At 50.2% G+C, this 20,485-nt stretch overlaps 1 protein-coding gene across 1 annotated transcript in view; it reads right to left on the bottom strand.

Annotated features, from left to right (window-relative positions):
* The window catches only part of SDR42E2 (short chain dehydrogenase/reductase family 42E, member 2), a 35,490-nt gene that overhangs the window by 2,668 nt on the left and 12,337 nt on the right, over positions 1–20,485 (bottom strand). Inside the window, exons 3-10 of the mRNA XM_055099957.2 lie at positions 20,027–20,084; positions 18,586–18,704; positions 17,207–17,282; positions 11,340–11,422; positions 7,899–8,036; positions 7,278–7,343; positions 5,308–5,371; positions 2,759–2,832 (exon numbers count right to left, since the gene is read on the bottom strand). Coding sequence (XP_054955932.1) covers positions 2,759–2,832; positions 5,308–5,371; positions 7,278–7,343; positions 7,899–8,036; positions 11,340–11,422; positions 17,207–17,282; positions 18,586–18,704; positions 20,027–20,084 — 678 coding nt within the window. The remainder of the gene's footprint in view (positions 1–2,758; positions 2,833–5,307; positions 5,372–7,277; positions 7,344–7,898; positions 8,037–11,339; positions 11,423–17,206; positions 17,283–18,585; positions 18,705–20,026; positions 20,085–20,485) is intronic.

The following is a 20,485-nucleotide window of genomic DNA, read 5'->3' as shown; positions in this document are numbered from 1 at the left end:
GGTAGTAATGATAGCTATCAGCAGTTAAGGAACACACACCCTGCACTTGGCCTGGACTAAATCCTTTCTATGCCCTACCTCATTTAATCCTCTCAGGTGGTACTAGCACTATCTGTTCTGTGCATACTTGGAAAAAGGTCAGAGAGGTTGAGTGACTTGCCTGGGGTCGCACAGGGGAGCCAGGTTCTAGCCTAATTTCTACCCTGCTGTGCTGGCACCTGGAGATGCTCTCCCACCTGACTCATTTCTTCCTCTCTTTTTCCTCAGCCGGACCCTGGGGAAGAATCCACCAGCTGCTGGATTCTCCCATGGCATTGAAACAGCCCCTGGGGTCAAACCTGTGGTCTTGGATGCTTAATGGGGGGTGAGGAGAGAGGCCAGTATTTGTCCCTTTTTGTCCTAGTCAGTAAGTGCAGGGCTTTGGGGAGCACAGGAGTTGAGTTACGCTAGATAAGCAGGGTCCCTAATACACCTAGATGTCTCTAGATGTCACCTCTGGGAAGCTTTCTCTGACTTCCTCAGAGTTGGCTGAGGCGCCCCTTCTGTGTGCACTGGAGTTTCTCGCGATTTTCCCAAGAATGGCTCTAATTACAGTGTTGAGTTGCCTGGTTAGTGGGCTGTCTTCCCCTTTGGACTAGGAGCTCCCTAAGGGCAAGGACTATGTCTTCTTGCCTCCGTTGCTCAGCACAGTGCCTGGTAACATTTATGTTAAATGCATAAAAGGCTATAAAGTCAAACTGGAGGGCTGGTTGATGTGTCACAGATTGACCAGCAGAGGGTACCCGAGCCACAGCCAAGGAACTTCCACAGTTAAGGACATTGCCCCTGAGCTGAACAAGGAAATCCCCAAGTTAAACAAGAGGGAGAGGAGCCAAGTCCCTGCCTGACCACAATTCAGCTGCACCCTGGCAGCTATTTTATGTGGATGTGATTCCTGATGCATTTTCACAAGCTAATGGTTAAGCTTGAAATCACTGAGGTCTGGGTTCAAATCCCAGCTCTACCATTTAAGTGAGTGATCACGGGCAGGTTATTTCACTGTGTGTCTCATTTCCTCCTCTCTAAATGGAGAGGACAATGTCGTCTACAACTCAGTTAAATGAGATAAAGCACAGTGCCTGGCATACTGTCACAACTCAAGAGATTGTCAGTATCATCTTATTCTCTCCTTCACTGATCCGGATGGCTCAAAGGAGAAGCCATAGGTGACTACTTCTTTCTGTGGCCCATTCTCCACTCTCCCCCCCTGACTCCCCTTGTTAAAGAGCACTGAACATGGAGTCTGAAGCCAGTTCCAGTATGGTGTGGCCTTGGACAAATCAATAATTTTCCTAGTGCTCAATTTTTCATCATAAAATGGAGATCACGATTTTTTTTTGACCTTTTTAACTTAGCAGGGCATCAGAGACAATAAAAGGAGAGTGGACTGGAAGTAATTTTTTTTTTTTTTTTTTTTTAGATGGAGTCTTGTGCTGTCACCCAGGCTGGCGTGCAATGGTGTGGTCTCAGCACACTGCAACCTCCACCTTCCAGGTTCAAGCGACTCTCCTGCCTCAGCATCCCGAGTAGCTGGGACTACAGGTATGTGCCACCACACCCAGCTAATTTTTGTATTTTTAGTAGAGACAGGATTTCACTGCGTTGGCCAGGCTGGTCTCAAACTCCTGACCTCAGGTTATCCACCCGCCTCAGCCTCCCAAAGTGCTGGGAACAAGTGTGAGCCACCGTGCCCGACTGGACTGGAAGGATTTTTGCAAATAACCTCAAATACCACCGATTACTTTTCTATTTACAATCTGTGATGAAAACATCCTCTCTTTTAACTAAGCAAATATAAACCTGCATCATCATTATTATGAGAATAGTATTCTGAGCCAGGCATGGTGGCGCATGCTTGTAATCTCAGCTATTTAGAAGGCTGAGGGGGGAGAATCTTTTTTTTTTTTTTTTGGTTTTTAGGGGCAGGATCTCCATCTGTTGCCTAGGCTGGAGTACAGTGGTGCAATCTGCAGCCTTGAACTCCTGGGCTCAAGTAATCCCCCACCTGAGCTGGGACTAAAGGCATGCACCACCTTGCCTGGCTAATTTTAAAATTTTTTGTAGAGATGAGGTCTTGCTATGTTGCCCAGGCTGGTCTCAAACTCCTGGCCTCAAGTGATCCTCCTGTCTCAGCCTCCCAAAGCACTGGGATTATAGGTGCGAGCCACCACACCTGGCCAAGAGGATCTCTTGAGCTCAGGAGTTTGAAACCAGCCTGGACAATATAGTGAGACCCTGTCTCATAAAAATAATTATATTCTGTATGTAGTAGGGACTTAATATATACTCATTATTCAGTAAGCATGAACTATGAGCCTAGGACCACCAGGCTGTTGTGTGTGTGTGTGTATGTGTTGAGAGTTGGTGGGATTGGTAGCATTCAAAGAAGTGAATGGCCTGAAACTTGCCTTTGGGAACCTCCAGTCTGGCTGGAAAGACAAGATGCTTATGAATGAAGAAACAGTGATGATGGATGGGCTTGGAGCTGTCACATTTCAGACCCAGAAAGCACAGCCTCAGCAAAAGCCCAGAGGTTGGGGTGATCATAACAGAGCTAGCACCAGCTTTGGGCCCACATGGAAAGTTCTGAGACTTCAGACAAGCATGTGTCATCATGGTGTCAAAGGGGTAAGGAGTGGCAGCAGTGGGGATGGTGGGGAGAGGTAGGAAGGGAGGGATGGGGAGCAGGGCCTAGGTCCCATAACAGCAGCCCACTTACCTCACTCCGAGTGAGCAGCGGTGGGAGGCTGCAGATGGGTCTCAGGGCCAGATGGAGGCGCTCCATAACTGCCGCTGCAGGGAAGGAGGGGGCCAGTGACCAGGGGCCTCACATTATGCAAACTCCAGGGAGGCCCTTGGGGACAAATCAATGGGGGACACCATTTGCTTTGCTAGAGGTCACTTTGCAGAAGTCACTGGATTCCTTTAAATCAGCAGCCCTTGCTGGGGTGCCTTGTTTAGCTGTGAAATATGTCACAAGTAACTTGTTTTTAATATTAAATGACCAGGCTGGGTGCAGTGGCTCAAGCCTGTAATCCCAGCACTTTGGGAGGCTGAGGCGGGCGGATTGCCTGAGATCAGGAGTTCGAGACCAGGCTGGTCAACATGGTGAAACCCTGTCTCTACTAAAAATACAAAAATTAGCCGGGCGTGGTGGCACATGCCTGTAATCCCAGCTACTGGGGAGGCTGAGGCAGGAGAATCGCTTGTACCCAGGACGCAGAGATTGCAGTGAGCTGAGATTGCACCACTGCACTCCAGGCTGGGCAACATAATAAGACTCTGTCAAAAAAAAAAAAAAAAATGAACGACTGAAGTTTTTAAATAAATCTGAACAGATTCAAAGTTATCCATATAATAATCTCTCTCTCACTTCTACTCCAATGCTCTCTGGAGTAGGAGAGAAAGAGGTTGGAGTAACAGTTCTCAAACTGGGCTGCATGTGGGACCAATTTAAAAATAATACTGGTGAGAACCAGGTGTGGTGGCTCATGCCTGTAATCCCAGCATAAGAGACTGAGGAGGGAGGATCTCTTGAAGCCAGGACTTCAAGACCAGCCTAGACAACAAAGTGAGACGCCCTCATCTCTAAAAAATTTTTAAAAATAGCCAGCATGGAGGTGCATGCCTGTTACCTCCACTACTCTGGAGGCTGAAGTGGGAGGATCGCTTCAGGCCAGGAGTTCGATACCAGCTGGGGTAACATAGCAAGACCCCCATCTCTACTAAAGTATAAAAATTAGCTGGGCCTGGTGGTAGGAGCCTGTAGTCCTAGAGGCTTGAGAGGCTGAGGCAGAGAATTGCTTGAGCCCAGGAGGTTGAGTCTGCAGTGAGTTATGATCATGCCACTGCACTCCAGCCTGGGTGGCAGTGCAACACCCTAACTCTAAAAAAATAAAAAATACTGATGCTTTCCTCCCGCTTCCTCCCTGCTAATCCCAATTTAATTGGTCAGTAGTGTGGCTGAGACATTTCTCTATTTTAAAAGCTCCCAGGTGACTGTGCAGTGCAGCCCTGGTTGAGAAGCACTGAATTACTGTTAGCCCACTGGGAACTGGGAACGCCTTTACAATCCTCTCCAAGTGCCATCGGCCGTGGCTCAGGGCTGGGAGTACCAATCACTGCGGCAATGCTGTGCATGAGAAGTTGCCCTGCATGTGTTCCCTGGTGAACAAAAATTTGCAACCCCCTGCTTTTAATGGCAAGCCACTCTATGCATTTAAAACACAAGAGATCCTGCCAAGGAGTCCCTGGAACACAGCTATTTGGGACTGGAGGGCCACCATCCCCTCAGGCTGGTCACTCCATGTCTGAAGGCTGCTCTGCCTTCCAGCTGGGAGGAGGCCATTGGATGGGTGCTGGGGACAGAGGGAAGGGGAGCAGCCAAGACGCATTGTCGGGGGTGGAGGTGGGAGCAGAGACTGACCTTCAGGGACAGGAGGAGAATCTAGGATCAAAATGGAGCCTCCGTTTGTCCTAAAGTAGCCCTAACTTCAGGGTGACCTTGGGGGACAGAACAGCCCCAGGGTTCTCTCTCCTCCTGACTGGCATGAGACCTCCCAGCAGCACCACAAAGAGCCCACCAAGCCCAGTTGTGAATTCCTCCTCTCCGCCTCTCCCGCATTCTCACTGTGGCACTTTGAGAAAGTCACTAACCTCTCAGAGCCTTGGGTCGCCTCATCTTTACAATGGGCCCATCACAGCTGCCTTGCAGGTGGGACTAGGGTGAGGGAAGTGAGACACCTAGGGTGTGGAATTTAAGGAGGCACTTGCTTCCGGCACCAGCCAAGTGCAAACTCAGGCTTGGAGCTGCTGCGTGGCCTCCTTAAATTTTGTGACCACAGTGCCTCACTGTCCTCACCCTACTCCTGGTCCTGCCTGAGTTTCTTTTTCTTTTCTTGTTTTTCTTTTGAGACAGAGTCTCACTCTGTCACCCAGTCTGGAGTGCAGTGGCGGGATCTCGGCTCACTGCAACCTCTGCCTCCTGGGTTACAGCAATTCTCCTGCCTCAGCCTCCCAGGGAGCTGGGAATACAGGCGTGCGCCACCACACCCGGCTGATTTTTGTATTTTTAGTAGAGATGGGGTTTCACTGTGTTGGCCAGACTGGTCTGGAACTGCTGATCTCAGGTGATCTGCCTGCCTCAGCCTCCCAAAGTGCTAGGATTACAGGCGTGAGCCCCCGTGCCTGGCCCCTGAGTTTCAATTAAGGCAATGCAAGGTACACCTGGCACATGGAGGGCTTTACTATGCACACTCCTTTCCTTACCTGTCAGGTAAACCCAGGAAGTAGGCACCTGGATCCAGGGCTGGCTGTACCCCAGCTTCTCAAACTGCAAAGAAACACGACCTGGAGTGAGAACAAGTGGTTCAGGGGCTGGTGTGGAAAGACCACATGCTCCCTCTACCGGGGACCAGCAGAGGTACCTCCTGTCTCCCCACCAACCCACCCCAGGGGGCAGACCCTGCAGCCAACCCCAGGCCTGTGCCAGTATTGAAATGAAATCCGCACCTTGACCCAGAAAACCCAAGGAGGAATTGAAAGCATGGGATAGTTAAAAATTTTTTTTTTTTTTTTTTTTTTTTGCAGAGAATCAGGGGTCTTGATGTGTTGCTCAGGCTGGTCTTGAACTCCTGGCCTCATGTGATCCTCCTGCCTCAGCCTCCCAAAGTGCTGGGATTACAGGCATAAGCCATTACACCCACCAGGTAGCTTTTTAACTTGGGATCATTCACATCATTTAATTATCACCTACATCTGTCTATACCTAGAGACACTCCAAGGCATTTATGTAGAATCTGATTTTTCCAGAATTGACTTTTCTGTGGAGGGTGGTAGGATATGCAGCAGAAATGGGCTGGCATGGGATAAGGTGAACTCTTCACTGGCATAAAAACTTTCCAGGTCAGGAGGAAACCTGTGTCCTTTAGCCTGGGTTTTCTGGTCTACCCCTTCCAGGCAAGCCTGGCTGCTAGGAGTCTGGGCTGCTCAGAGAGGACACCAGAGTTCCCGGGCTGCCGTGTGGGGAGGCCCCAAAGCCAAACACCTCCCTTGCACTTTTGTCTCTTCCACATGCCTCCTTCCGAGCCTCAACACATAATGGGTGGCTCACAAGCAAAACTCCACAGGGCTAGAAGCCAACATAAATCTGGAAGCATCGAGATCAGCCTGGCCAACATGGTGAAACCCTGTCTCTACTAAAAATACGAAAATTAGCCAAATACAAAAATTAGCCGAGCAGGGTGGTGTGCACCTGTAATCTCAGCTATCAGGAGGCTGAGGCAGGAGAATCGCTTGAATCCGGGAGGCAGAGGTTGCAGTGAGCTGAGATTACACCACTGCACTCCAGCCTGGGTGACAGAGTGAGACTGTCTCAAAAAAATGAAACAAAACAAACGCCTGGAAGCAGGGTGGAAGGGAACTGCAGGTAACTGAGGAACACATGGCGCCCCTCAAGGGCTCCAGCCAGTTCCAATGTTGCCAGAGGTGTTTTTTTAAAAAATTGATTTTTAGAGATAGGGTCTTATTCTGTTACCCAGGCTGGAGTGCAGTGGTGCAATCATAGCTCACTGCAGCCTTGAACTCCTGGGCTCAAGAGATCCTCCCGCCTCAGCTGCCCAAGTAGCTGGGACCACAGGTGTGCCAACACCATGCCTGCCTAGTTGAATTTTTATTTTTGCAGAGACAGGGGTCCTCGCTTTGTTGCCCAGGTTGGTCTCAAACTCCTGGCCTCAAGCGTTCCTCCTGTGTTAGCCTCCCAAAGTGCTGGGCTTACAGATGTGAGCCGCCTCACTGGGCAAAGAGTTGGTTTTTAACGTGAAATCTTCTGGCTTTTTGGAAATTGAAAAGGACAAGAAGAGAAGGCCGCAGGCCGAGCACAGTGGCTCATGCCTGTAATCCCAGCACTCTGGGAGGTCGAGGTGGGTGGATCACTTGAGGTCAGGGGTTTGAGACCAGCCTGGCAAACATGGTGAAACCCCATCTCTACTAAAAATACAAAAAATTAACTGGGCGTGGTGGCGTGTGCCTGTAATCCCAGCTACTCGGGAGGCTGAGGCATGAGAATTGCTTGAACCTGGGAGGCGAGGTTGCAGTGAGCCGAGGTTGTACCACTGGACTCCAGCCTGGGTGACAAGAGCAAAACTCTGTCTCAAAAAATTTAAAAAAAAATAAAAAGGAAGAGAAGGTCAGGGATCCCAGAATGATCATTCGGGGTGGGTGGGCATCTGTGCACCTACCAGTGGGGCCATCCACTCAAAGAGGTTGACGCTCTCCCCATCGTTGATGTAGTACGCCTGCCCACTCTGAAGGGGACATGTGGGAGGGGACGGTCAGCCTTCTCCCCAGCAGCCTGCCCCACCCTTCCAGATGGCTCCCAGCAGCTGCTCCAACCCTGAGTTCTCTGGAGCAGCTCCAATACCTGAGGACACACGTGAACTATTCCCTGTGAATTCCAGGACGACCACACTGACTAGCTGTGTGACCTCCATGGAGTTGCTTAACCTCTCTGTACTTCAGTTTCCTCATCTGAGAAATGGGAGGATAATAATGGGATCTCCTTCTTGGACTACTGTGAAGATTAAATGCGACAATATGTGTGGAGGCTTAGCATCTGGCAGCTGTTATTCTGGGATCAACAACGCCAACCTCACATGGCCATAGAGAAGAGCTAAAGATGCTCTATAAAGAACTCCGCACCCCACCTACCTGCTTCCCCCAAGCTCCCCTGGGCTGAGAGTCCCACCAGCCTTCTTAAGTTGGAGGGAAATCTTGTGTGCCATCCAGAAATCCCCTAGGGATGGGGCGCTCTGCCTGCAGCCCTGTGGGGAAGGTGGTTGGGGGCATCAGAGGGGACTCACAGCCACGTAGCCCTTGGCCGTGGTGAGGGCCTCGGCCGCCAGCACGTGTGCCTGTACCAGATTGTGTACGTGGACCCAGTTCATCCGTGCCTTGCGGTCCCCAAATCGGAACATGAACAGCCTCTTCTTGATGTGGCCCTGGTGGAGAGGAGTGGGTGATAAACAGGCTTGTGTCCGGTGTGGCTTTACATTCCGTCTAGATGCTGATGACTCCCCAGGTTCTAGCTCCAGGTCAGGCCCCTCTGCTCCAGGCTCATGTATCCAATGCTCTCTGAATATCAGCAACGGGTTGTCTAACAGAAAACTCAAACTCACCAGCTCCTGGAGCAAGCATCTGATCGTCTCTCCCACCCCGCTCCTCCCTCCCTTCCCAGTGGACCAGTCAGTTCACTCTACCACTCAGGTTAAAACCCTAAAGCCACCTTTGACTCCCCCTTGTCTTAAACGCCATGTCCAACCCACCTGCAAATCCAATTGGTTCAACTGTTAAAATCTGTCCAGAATCTGATAGCTTCTCGCTACTCTGACAGCCACCTTCCTCTCACCTGGACACCACAGTTGCTTCCTAACTGGTCCCCCTCTGTCCACCCTCAGCCCCTGTAGTCTGTTCTCTGCCCAGCCAGGCAGATCCTTTGATTGTTTCTTTTTTTTTGAGACAGATTCTTGCTCTGTTATCCAGATTGGAGTGCAGTGGCAAGATCTTGGTCACTGCAAACTCCATCCCCTGGGTTCATGCAATTCTCCTGCCTCAGCCTCCTGAGTAGCTAGAATTACAGGCACAAACCACCACGCTCAGCTAATTTTTGTATTTTTAGTAGAGACAGGGTTTCACCATGTTGGCCAGGCTGGTCTCAAACTCCTGACCTCAGGTGATCCACCCATCTCGGCCTCCCAAAGTGCTGGGATTACAGGTGTGAGCCACCATGCCGGGCCAGATCCTTTGATTCTTTCATAGTTTTTTAGAGACAGGGTCAGGCTCTGTTGCCCACACTAGAGTTCAGTGGTGCAATCACTGCAGCCTCGAACTCCCGGGCTCAAGTGATCCTCCTGCCTTGGCCTCCCGAGTAGCTGGGACTATAGATGAATACCACCACACCTGGATACTTTTTAAATTTTTTTGTAGAAACGGGGATCTCACTATGTTGCCCAGGCTGGTCTTGAACTCCTGAGCTCAACCAATCTTCCCTCCTCAGCTTCCCAAAGTGCTGGGATTACAGACATGAGCCAGCGTGCTCAGCCAGGGATCCTTTTATTTTTAGAGATAGAGTCTCCCTGTGTCACCCAGGCTGGAGTGCAGTGGTGCAATCATAGCTCACTGCTGCCTTGAAATCCTGGGCTCAAGGGATCTTCCCATCTCAGCCTCCCAAAATGCTGAGATTATAGGCATGTGCTCCCATGCCCAACCAGGAGGACCTTTAAAAATTCTAAGTACAACCATGTTGTTCCACGGCTCAGAACTTTCCAGGGGCTCCCATCCTGCTAGGCTGGAAGCTGAAGTCCTGACAATGGCTGTCAAACCCTTCCTGATCTGGCCCCAGCTCCTCTGTGACTTCATCTCCTACCAAACCCCCTCACTCGTTCCACCACAGCTGCACCGCCCCTTTGCTCTTCCTGGACACTGCTGCAGGTTCCCATCTCAGGGCTTTGGATGAGCTGTTCCCAGTGTCTGGAAGGTATTTGGAGGAAGAGCCTTTCAGACTTTGTCACCTCTGTCAAGTGGATGCTCAAATGTCCCTTTCTAAATGAGTCCCCCCGTGACTACCTGACAAGCCCAATTCCCTCACCCTACCTCACTTTTTCTTTTTCTCCACAGTGCCTGGAATCTTTTTTTTTTTTTTTTTTTGAGATGAAGTTTCGCTTTTGTTGCCCAGGCTGGAGTGCAATGGCACAATCTCGGCTCACTGCAACCTCCCCATCCCAGGTTCAAGCGATTCTCCTGCCTCAGCCTCCTGAGTAGCTGGGATTACAGGTGCCCGCCACCACGTCTGGCTAATTTTTTGTATTTTTAGTAGAGACAGGGTTTCACCATGCTGGCCAGGCTGGTCTCGAACTCCTGACCTCAATTGATCCATCCCTGTCGGCCTCCCAAAGTGCTGGGATTACAGGCATGAGCCACCGCACTTGGCCTGAACATACCTTATAATTTAACATGTTCATTATCTGTCTCTTCATATGAGAAGATAAACCCCACAAGGACAGGAATCATCTGTTTTGTTCACTGATCTGTCCTCAAACCTAGAACAGTGCGGGGCACATACTAGAAGTTCGTAAGTATTCGTTGAATGAATGAATAAATGAATGGGGAGAGAGTCACTGGGGTTGACCACATTCCTTAAGAACCCAGTTAACTCAAAAGAAAAAAAATGATTGCTGGGTCCAGTAGTTCACGCCTGTCATCCCAGCAACTTGGGAGGTTGAGGCAGGAGGATTGGTTGAGGCCAGGAATTTGAGACCAGCTTGGGCAACATAATGAGACCCTATCTCTACAAAAAATAAAAATAGTCAATCAGGCATGGTTGTGCACACTTATAGTCACACCTACTCAGAAGGCAGGAGGATCGCTTGAGTCCAGGAGGTGGAGGCTGCAGTGAGCCATGATCACACCATTGCACTCTTGCCTGGGTGATACAGTGAGACCCTGACTGTAAACAAAAAGACATATAGCCAAGCAGAGGAATGTTCTGAAACTGCAGACTGGAACTTCTCCCCGCCAATAACTCTAGCTCCTCATAATCCCGTACTCCCAGATCAGATCCAGCCACAGGGACCTCTTGCTGCTTCCTAAAACAATCATGACCTTTCTCACTTCCAGGTTTGTGCCCAAGCTGTCCCCTCTGTTTGGCCTATCTTCTCTCTACCACTTCATTTCCTTGGTTAATTCCTTTTTCTTTTTTCAAACAACACAGACATCACTTCCTCCAGGGAGCCCTCCTGGGTTTCCCCTGCCAGGCCCATCTTGTGCTCCTCTCTCCACAGCCCTCCCCACATTGAAGCTGTGACTGTGGTGTCTGTCTCCCTGAGAAATTCGAGGACAGGGCCTATAGCCCCTTGTAGCTGTATTTCTGGCACCCAACCCTTTAGAGGCTTTCTGTATGAAGACACTTGTGCTCTCAGCATGGAATAAACCATCCAGGCTTCAGGGAGCCCACATGGGAGTGAGGGCAACAGGCTCTCTTCTGCCTTTTTGGGGTCACAGCTCTATGGCTCCTCTACCCGTGCCTTGGCTTGGCTGGTACACTCTGAGAGCTCTGTTCCTGCCAGGAGCTCCAAGGGGCCTGTGGACCAGTGGGGGCAGGGACATCTTGTAGAATTGAGGGTTCCAGGCTCAGGACACTTAGCCTCGAGACCGATGCAGGGACCAGGGGCTGGGAGGGCCCGACCAGTGTGCACCTCAGCCAGGATCCTTCTCTGACTTGGGTCCTGAAGGCGGGGATGACGTACCGCCACACGGGGCAGGTGCCTCTGCTCTTCAGGGCCGTAGATCCCTGGAGGCCGGAGCACACACGTCCGAAGAGTGCCTCCTCCTAGCACACAGGGAAGCGTGGTCAGGGGTCAGGGGAGGAGCAGCCCACAGGGAGAGGGAGAGAGAGGCCACCTCCATCTGTTGGTGCTTACCTGGACAGGCTAGAGGGGAAGACCGGCCCAGGGGCTTCCTCGTTCAATTTATTATTCTCTTAGTCAGTCAGTTATTCAACAGACACTATTCAGAGTCTCACTCCCACCTCCAATCCCCCTGCCCCCCACCCTGGATGGATCCTATGAAGAATGTAAGGATGACCAATAAATGGTCCCTGCCCTCCCATTGCTCACAGTGCAGTCACAAAGGTAAGAGCCAGATGCAAACATCTGCACGGCCGGTCTGTTTACCAAGCACTCGGCAGAGTGATTTTCTTTGATGCCCCTTGAGAGTACTACTGTGCCCATTTTACAGATGCACATAGATGCACATGCCCTCATGCCCATAGCTCTTGGTCTCTCTTTTTCCTTTTCCTTTTTCTTTTTCTTTCTTTATTTCTTTTTTTTTTTTTTTTTTTTTTTTTTTGAGACGGAATCTTGCTCTGCCGCCCAGGCTGCAATGCAGTGGCGCAATCTTGGCTCACTGCAACCTCCATATCCCAGGTTCAAGCAATTTTCCTGCCTTAGCCTCCCAAGTAGCTGGGATTACAGGTGCCCACAACCATGCCCAGCTAATTTTTGTATTTTTTAGTAGAGACAGGGTTTCACCATGATGGCCAGGCTGGTCTTGAACTCCTGACCCCAGGTGATCCACCCGCCTTGGCCTCCTGAAGTGCTAGTATTACAGGCATGAGCCACCGCGCCCGGCCTTGTTCTCTCCTTTTTCTAATCAGCAGTTGGATAAGGACCAGGAGAGGTCCTTATGTATAGATAAGGACTATATAATAGATATCTAAGAGATAAGGACTCTCAGAGAGGTCCTTCTATGTTCCTGGTGCTCTGATACGCCAAGGTTGGAGATGTTATAAACCCTGCCTATGGATAAAAGAACCACAGCTCAGAGAAGGATGTGATTTGCTTCCAGTCACACAGATCAGCGCAGTGGAGCTGAGATGGGGACCTGAAGTCCACACCGTTTCCACTAATACCTCCGCTTCTCAGCAGTAAGGCAAACAGTGAACCCTGTCTTTTAGCCAACTCAGCCTTGGTTTCCTCACATGGAAAATGGGTGCTTTGGAAGTGGCAGCAGCTGCTACACTTTCCAATCAATGGAGAAAGGAAAGAGCCGGGGTCTGTACCCCTTTCACTGCTCTATCTCAGCGGAATTCCCCAGACCCTGACAGAGCTCAATCTAGGGCTTCCCAAATTCTCCACTGGAGGGACCCAAATGGCAGAAGCAGGTGAACATGTATCTCCTGGGGTGGTCTGGGGTTACAGTCTGAAGGGCTGCCACAGACATATGTCAGTCTTGTCTTAAGAACACCTACTACTAGCTGGGAGCAGTGGCTCACGCCTGTAATCCCAGCACTTTGGGAGGCCAAGGCAGGAGGATTGCTTGAGCCCAGGAGTTCGAGACCAGCCTGGGCAACATAGTGAGTCTCTACTATTTATTAAAAAATAAAATAAAATAACACCTACAAAGTATTCAGTTTATCCTCATAATTCATGTTTAAGATTTAAAAATTTTTTCTTTTATTTTTATTGCCATATAATAATTGTACATATTTGTGGGGTAAGGTGTGATGTTTTGGCTCTGAAGTTTAGAGCGTAAGGGATACCTAAGGTTTTTACCTACATGCATACAGTGTGTAATGATCAAATCAGGGTAATGAGCATATCTATTAATACATTTCTTTGTCTTGGGAACATTCACATCTACTGCCTGGGCAATAAAACGAGACCCCCATCTCTGACAAAGAAAAAAAAAATTAGCCAGGCACCATGGTGTGCACCTACAGGCCCAATGTTCTTGGAGGCTGGGGTGGGGGAATCACTTGAATCCAAGACTTTGAGGCTGCAGTGAGCCATGATAGCGCCACTACACTTCAGCCTGGGCGACAGAGCGAGACCCTGTCCCAAAGAAAAAAAATCCACTCTTCTAGCTATTTGAAAATACACAATAAATAGTTGTTAATTATAGTCACTATATAGTGCTATAGAACACTATAACTATTTTTAAAAAAAGAGTTTTAGAAAATATTTAAAATGACTTTTTTTTTTTTTAATAGATTCTTGCTCTGTCGCGCAGGCTGGAGTGCAATGGCACGATCTCGGCTCACTGCAACCTCTACCTGTCAGGTTCAAGTGATTCGCCTGCCTCAGCCTCCCGAGTAGCTGGGATTACAGGCACCCGCCACCACACCCCACTAATTTTTGTATTTTTAGTAGAGGAGGGGTTTCGCTATGTTGGCCAGGCTGGTCTTGAACGCCTGACCTCAGGTGATCCACCCACCTCAGCCTCCCAAAGTGCTGGGATTACAGGCGTAAGCCACTGTGCCCAGCCTAAAATGACTTATTTAATTAATTATTTTTAGAGACAGGGTCTCACTCTGTCACCCAGGCTGAAATGCAGTGGTGCGTCATGGCTCACTGCATCCTCAACCTCCCGGGCTCAAGCAATCATCCTACCTTAGTCTCCCAAGTGGTTGGGAGACTAAAAAAAAAAAAAAAAGGGAGGAGTGTAGCCTACTTGAGCCCAGCAGACACCTTGATTTCAGACTCTGGCCTCCAGGATGGTGAGAGAAGAAACGATTGTCTTTTGTTCATTTGTTTTTGAGAGAGGGTCACAGCTTACTGCCATCTTGACCTCCCTGGGCTCAGGTGATCCTCCCACCTCTGCCTCCCGAGTAGCTGGGAGTACAGGTGTGCACCACCACACCAGGTCATTTTTGTATTTTTTTGTAGAGATGGAGTTTTGCCATGTTGCCCGGGCTGGTCTTGAACTCCTGAGCTCAAGCAATCCTCCCGTCTTGGCCTCACAAAGTGCTGGGATTACAGGTGTCAGCCACCATGCCCGGCCCATTTCTATTGTTTTAAGCCATCAAGTTTGGGTGGCATCATTTGTCACAGCTGCCACAGGATACTAACACACCCAGAGACAGAAGACGGGAGGACATAACTGCATTAACACTGAGCTAGGATCTGCACGCCTCAGGACTCTGCTCCCAGGACTACGGACCTCTGCGCCGAGTCAGAAGAACAGTTTCAGGAACCCGCTTTGATAGTAGGGAGTGGAAATGACCCCAGGTGACTGCAGCGGGACTCCTGGAAGGCAGATATTGGGTGAGATTTCCTGTAAACAGCTTGCAGCTAATTTTAAACTCTGGGTCACCTGGGCATAGTGGGGGGAGGTCGGGTTGCAGCTGACGTTGGCAGGCGGGGCATTGAACAGCTACTTCACGGAGGGCCAGGGTATCCATGACTCTCCTGACCATGGAAAGCTGCAGATGCTCATATAAATAATTCTTGGCTGGAGGATTAGGTGTCTAGAGTACAGGCTACTGGGCTGGCTGGCAGAGGCCCCAGGTAGAGAAAATATTATTCAACTGCACAAGGTTGAAACTCCTGGGAGAATAGCTGGATATTTCTACTGGAATCAGGGGTCCAGGCCTAACTGGCCCAGGGTGATGGGGAGTGGGGTGGGGGCTGGGGGTGGGGAAGATTTTAGGGAAAAGAGTTGATGCTCAGGGACCTGCTCAGCTGGGGCTGCAGCACTGCACAGTGATTAGGCCCCAGGCTCTGGTGTTAAACTCTCCTGGGGTTCAAATCCCACCTCTACCACCTAACAGCTGGATGATCTTGAGTGAGGTCAGTTCATCTGTCTGTTTTCTCACCTGTACATTGAGGATTATTATTATTGAGATGGAGTCTCGCTCTGTCTCCTAGGCTGGAGTGTAGTGGCACGATCTCGGCTCACTGCAACCTCTGCTCCCTGGGTTCAAGGGATTCTCCTGCCTCAGCCTCCTGAGTAGCTGGGATTACAGGGATGCATTGCCATGCCCAGCTAATTTTTTTGTATTTTTAGTAGAGACGGGGTTTCACCATATTGGCTAGGCTGGTCTTGAACTCCTGACCTTGTGATCCGCCCGCCTCAGCCTCCCAAAGTGCTGGGATTACAAGTGTGAGCCACCGCACCCAGTGAGGATTATAATTTTTAAGCCTCCGACTCTCCAAATCCACCTGGCTCTCAAGTTTAGATAGTTTTGATAGTGAAGGGAAACCAAGTTGTCTGATTCTTTTTACGTTCTGAATTTTAGAAAGCTATATATATATATATATATATACACATATATATACGTAGCCCATATACATATATATATATTTTGTACAGACATGGTTTTGCCATGTTCTCCAGGCTGGTCTCGAACTCCTAAACTCAAGCCATCCACCCACCTCCGCCTCCCAAAGTGCTGAGATTACAGGCGTGAGCCACTGTACCGGCCCAAATAGTGATAATTTGGATAGCACGAAATTTATTTGAATAAATTTGGTTCTGAAGCTTAGAAAGCAAGGGATATCTATGGTTTTTACCTAAAAGGGGTACTGTGAAGGGTTAATCAGACCTTTGCATATAAAGTTAGCAACCTGTGGGAGGAGAATCCATAAAAAAATGAGATAAAATTAAAATAAAGGGAAAAGTAGAATAAAGAATGGGGCCGGGTGTGGTGGCTCACAGACTCCCATGCCTGTAATCCCAGCACTTTGGGAGGCCGAGGCAGGTGGATCGCTTGAGGTCAGCAGTTCTAGACTAGCCTGACCAACATGGTGAAACCCCATCTCTACTAAAAATACAAAAATTAGCCAGGTGTGGTGGCATGCACCTGTAGTCCCAGCTATTCGGGAGGCCGAGGCAGGAGAATCTATTGAACCCAGGAGGCAGAGGTTGCAGTGAGCCAAAATCACACCATTGCACTGCAGCCTGGGTGACAGAGCAAGACTCCTTCTCAAAGAAAAAAAAAATAAGAGATTAATAATTGTATTTGAAAGAAAAAAATAGCATGCAAAATAGGGCCTGGCATGTAGTGTGCACTCAAGAAATACGGACTATTTGCGTTCTACTATTACTCATCTATAACCAGAAGAGGCAATATAAAAAGGCAGCCAAGGCCAGGCATGGTGGCTCATGCCTGTAATCCCAGCATTTGGGAGTTCGAGGCAGGAAGATCACTTGAGGCCAGGAGTTTGAGACCAGCCTGGATGACATAGTGAGACCCCATCTCTACAAAAAAATTTAAAATAAGCCTGGAATGGTGGCACACACCTGCAGTTTCAGCCACTTGGGAGGCTGAGGCAGGAGGATTACTTAAGCCCAGGAGTTTGAGGCTGCAGTAAGCTATGATTGTGCCATTCCACTCCAGCTTGGGCAACAGAGCAAGACCCTATCTCTAAAACAAATAAATAACTAAGACAGCCAAGGTAGACTCTACTGGGAAGTTGCTGAAGCTTGAGCTTTTGGGCCTCTCCCTTGCAAGGACCTTCCAAAGTGTTATATCTCATTCCACACTCATAATTTGGTACTCTTTTGTCTAAAGAGGGCCCCTAAAGCTGGATCGACTCCTGTGCAGGAGAAAAGAGAGAGACTTGGGTTTGCTCAAGTCTCTTCCCCACCTAGCTGTGAGCTATGTAAGGGCAGACACTGGGCCTGACTTCTTCTGGGCTGTATCCCTGGTGGGGTGCAGCCACACAGCAGGTGCTCAGAATGTGCTGAATGATGAATGGGTAAGGCCCTGGGAAACCGTCCTTTGGAAGGAAGGTGGGCCTCAGACACATGTTAGCATGAATCACACATGTATTTTGGAGGAGGCAGCAGTGGGCAGGTGCATTTGGTACAAGCAGAGCCCCATGATACTCACCTGGGAGAGGCGTCCCATTGGCCATGAGGGTCAATTGGTCGGCGATGGCTTTGGTTCGGGAGTAGTGGTCTACGTGCTGCCAGAGGCCAGGAAAAACAGAACCATCAGAGAGGGTCAGCAATGCTGCTGGCAATGCCTGCCCAGCCCCAGGGCTGCACCTTCCCTGGGGACTCCCACTGGGATATGGCCAGGCCCTGAGCCCCATGGCCTTTCCTCTCCCCCTGGGTGGGAGAACAGTACATCTCCTTCCAGAGCCACAGGAGAAGAGGAGCACTGGGTTCGGAGCAGTAACAATGACCAGGGGCAGCCGACTCAGGGAGGCTCCTGCCAGCCCCAGACACCTGTCCTTGCAAGGCTGATGCTGGACACATGCTGGATGAATTACCTACACGTGGCTCTTTTGTGTTCACATGGCATTTTCACATCGGTTATCTTATTTCCTGCTCTGCACAACCCCATGGCGATAGTGTTACCATGCTGGGTTGAAGAAACAGAGGCTTGTCCGGGTGCAGTGGCTCATGCCTGTAATTCCAGCACTTTGACAGCCCCAGGAGGGAGGATCGATTGAGCCCAGGAGTTCGAGACCAGCCTGGGCAACTCAATGAAACCTGTATCCACTAAAAATACAAAAATTAGCTGAGCGTGGTGGCGCACGACTGTAGTCCCAGCTACTGGGGAGGCTGAGGCAGGAGAATCACTTGAACCCGGGAGGCAGAGGTTGCAGTGAGCTGAGATCATGACACTGCACTCCAGTCTGAGTGACAGAGCAAAGCAAGACCTTGTCTCAAAACAAAACAAAACAAACAAACAACACGCCTGTAATCCCAGCACTTTGGGAGGCTGAGGCTGGCAGATCACGAGGTCAAGAGATGGAGACCATCCTGGCCAACGTGGTAAACCCTGTCTCTACTAAAAATACAAAAATTGGCTGGTTGTGGTGGCGTGCACCTATAATCCCAGCTACTTGGGAGGCTGAGGCAGGAGAATCTATTGAACCCAGGAGGCAGAGGTTGCAGTGAGCCAAAATCACGCCACTGCACTCCAGCCTGGGGACAGGGTGAGACTCTGTCTCAAAAAAAGAAAAGAAAAGGAAAGAAAAAAAACAGGCTCAAAGGGCTTAAGTGATTTGCTCAGGGTCAGGGTCACATGGGTAGAATGTGGCCAGGTTGAGGCTAAGGCCAGACCTGTCTGATTTCAATGCCCCTGCAGGTGTGACCAACTGAAACAGGAGAGTGCTGATGCCACCCAGTTTTGGGGGCCCCTTCCTGCTAGGACGTATCCTGAGTTGTGAAACCAACCCTGCTTCCACCCATCCCTCCCCTCTGAGCTGTGGGTCCCGGGCCCGCGGGTCCTGCCCACCTCTCCCGGAAGACAGGTACCTCGTCCAGTGGGAAATATGGCACAGAGTCCTCATCGCCCTGCTCTATGGGCTTCCCTCCAAATGCAACATTGACGGTGCTGGTATAGATGAGCCTTGGAACCCGCCGGCGAACACAGACTGCAGCAGCAGGTGCACATAGCAACAAATAAACACACACACACATGCAAAGACACAGACACACACGGGACACAAGTGAGCATAGAGTCGGCTGAGGAGGTGTCATGCAGATCTCTACCAAGTTTTCAACACACAATTTGGACCCCCGGGACCCTCCCAGAATCTACAGCTGTTCAGGAGGGAAGAGTCTCCTGCCCTTAACTTAGGGTGCAGGTCAAGTTCCTGCTCTGTGGGCCCCTGGGAGCCAGGTCTGCTCCTTATTCTTTCTCACTGTGGCTTGGACCCCTGGGCTACCTTGCCAGAGACAGGTCAGAAGAAGGTCTCACTGGATGGAGACTTAGAAAAAGACACTCTAGAATCAAAGACATACGGGATAAGGCAGGACATGCCCAGGCAGCCCACACATGGGTCTGCGATTTTGGTGCTTTAGCAACTTTTTATTTATCTGTTTGTTTATTTATTTATTTATTGAGACGGAGTTTCACTCTTGTTGCCCAGGCTGGAGTGCAATGGCGCGATCTCGGCTCACCACAACTTCCCCCTCCCAGGTTCAAGCGATTCTCCGGCCTCAGCCTCCCGAGTAGCTGGGATTACAGGCATGCGCCACCACGCCCCGCTAATTTTGTATTTTTAGTAGAGATGGGATCTCTTCGTGTTGGTCAGTCTAGCCCCGAACTCCCGACCTCAGGTGATCCACCTGCTTCGGCCTCCCAAAGTGCTGGGATTACAGGCGTGAGCCACCTCGCCCAGACTTATTTATTTATTTTTAAATTTTATTTATTTATTTATTTTGAGATGGAGTTTTGCTCTTGTTACCCAGGCTATAGAGCAGTGGCACGATCTCGGCTCACTGCAACCTCTGCCTCTCAGATTCAAGCGATTCTCCTGCCTCAGCCTCCCAGGTAGGTGGGACTGCAGGCACCCGCCACCACGCCTGGCTAATTTTTTGTATTTTTAGTAGAGGTGGGGTTTCACCATTTTGGCCAGGCTGGTCTTGAACTCTTGACCTCAGGTGATCCACCCCTGTTGGTCTCCCAAAGTGCTGGGATTACAGGCATGAGCCACGACGCCCAGCCAGCTTCGGCAACTTTTCTTTTTCCAGTCCCTAAGCCCTGAGAGGTAACTCTGGTCCCCATGTTCCCAGACATGCTAAGGCCACACTGACACACCCATGCAGGGCCCTGGGGAGGTCTGCAGTGCACGAAGGATGCGCTGCCCACAGGCCCTCCCTTTGACCCTACACCCTGGGAGCCAGGCCTGCAGCAGGAGAAGGGAGAGAGGGGGAGAGGCACAGCAGGTCATACCCGGCTCTGAGCACCTACCATCAATCACTAGTTTGGTGCCTCCAACATTTATAGACTCAATCTGCTCTTTCTGCAGCTAAAAGACAAGACAGGTGAGAAAGTCATGGTGCTACCCATGCCTTCTTGCTGAGGCTGGAAGGCTGAGCTTGGGGTCAGGTGGGACAGGGCAGCAGGATGTTCAGTTCAGAGGCAGGGATCCCGAAGGCCCACCTGGAGTGTGGGTGCCTGGCTCTGCCACCATCTTCCTGGGTGGCCAGAGGAGGTTCTGCCCACACATCTGTCCCTCAGCAACCTCATTTGTAAAGTGAGGGCCAACCTCCTCCCCTGGGTGGTGGGCGGGACTCAATAAGACACTTGAGAGGACCTGGTACAGTGCCTGGCACAGAAGATGGGCTCAGAACCTGTTGGGTCATTTTCCTACTCTCAAAGCCTCAGTTTCCCTATCTGTAAGGTGAACATGGTTATATGGGCTGGGCC

This window comes from Pan paniscus, chromosome 18, assembly GCF_029289425.2.
Source record: "Pan paniscus chromosome 18, NHGRI_mPanPan1-v2.0_pri, whole genome shotgun sequence".
Taxonomy (NCBI): domain Eukaryota; kingdom Metazoa; phylum Chordata; class Mammalia; order Primates; family Hominidae; genus Pan; species Pan paniscus.
This window is presented reverse-complemented; position numbering and strand designations above follow the sequence as displayed.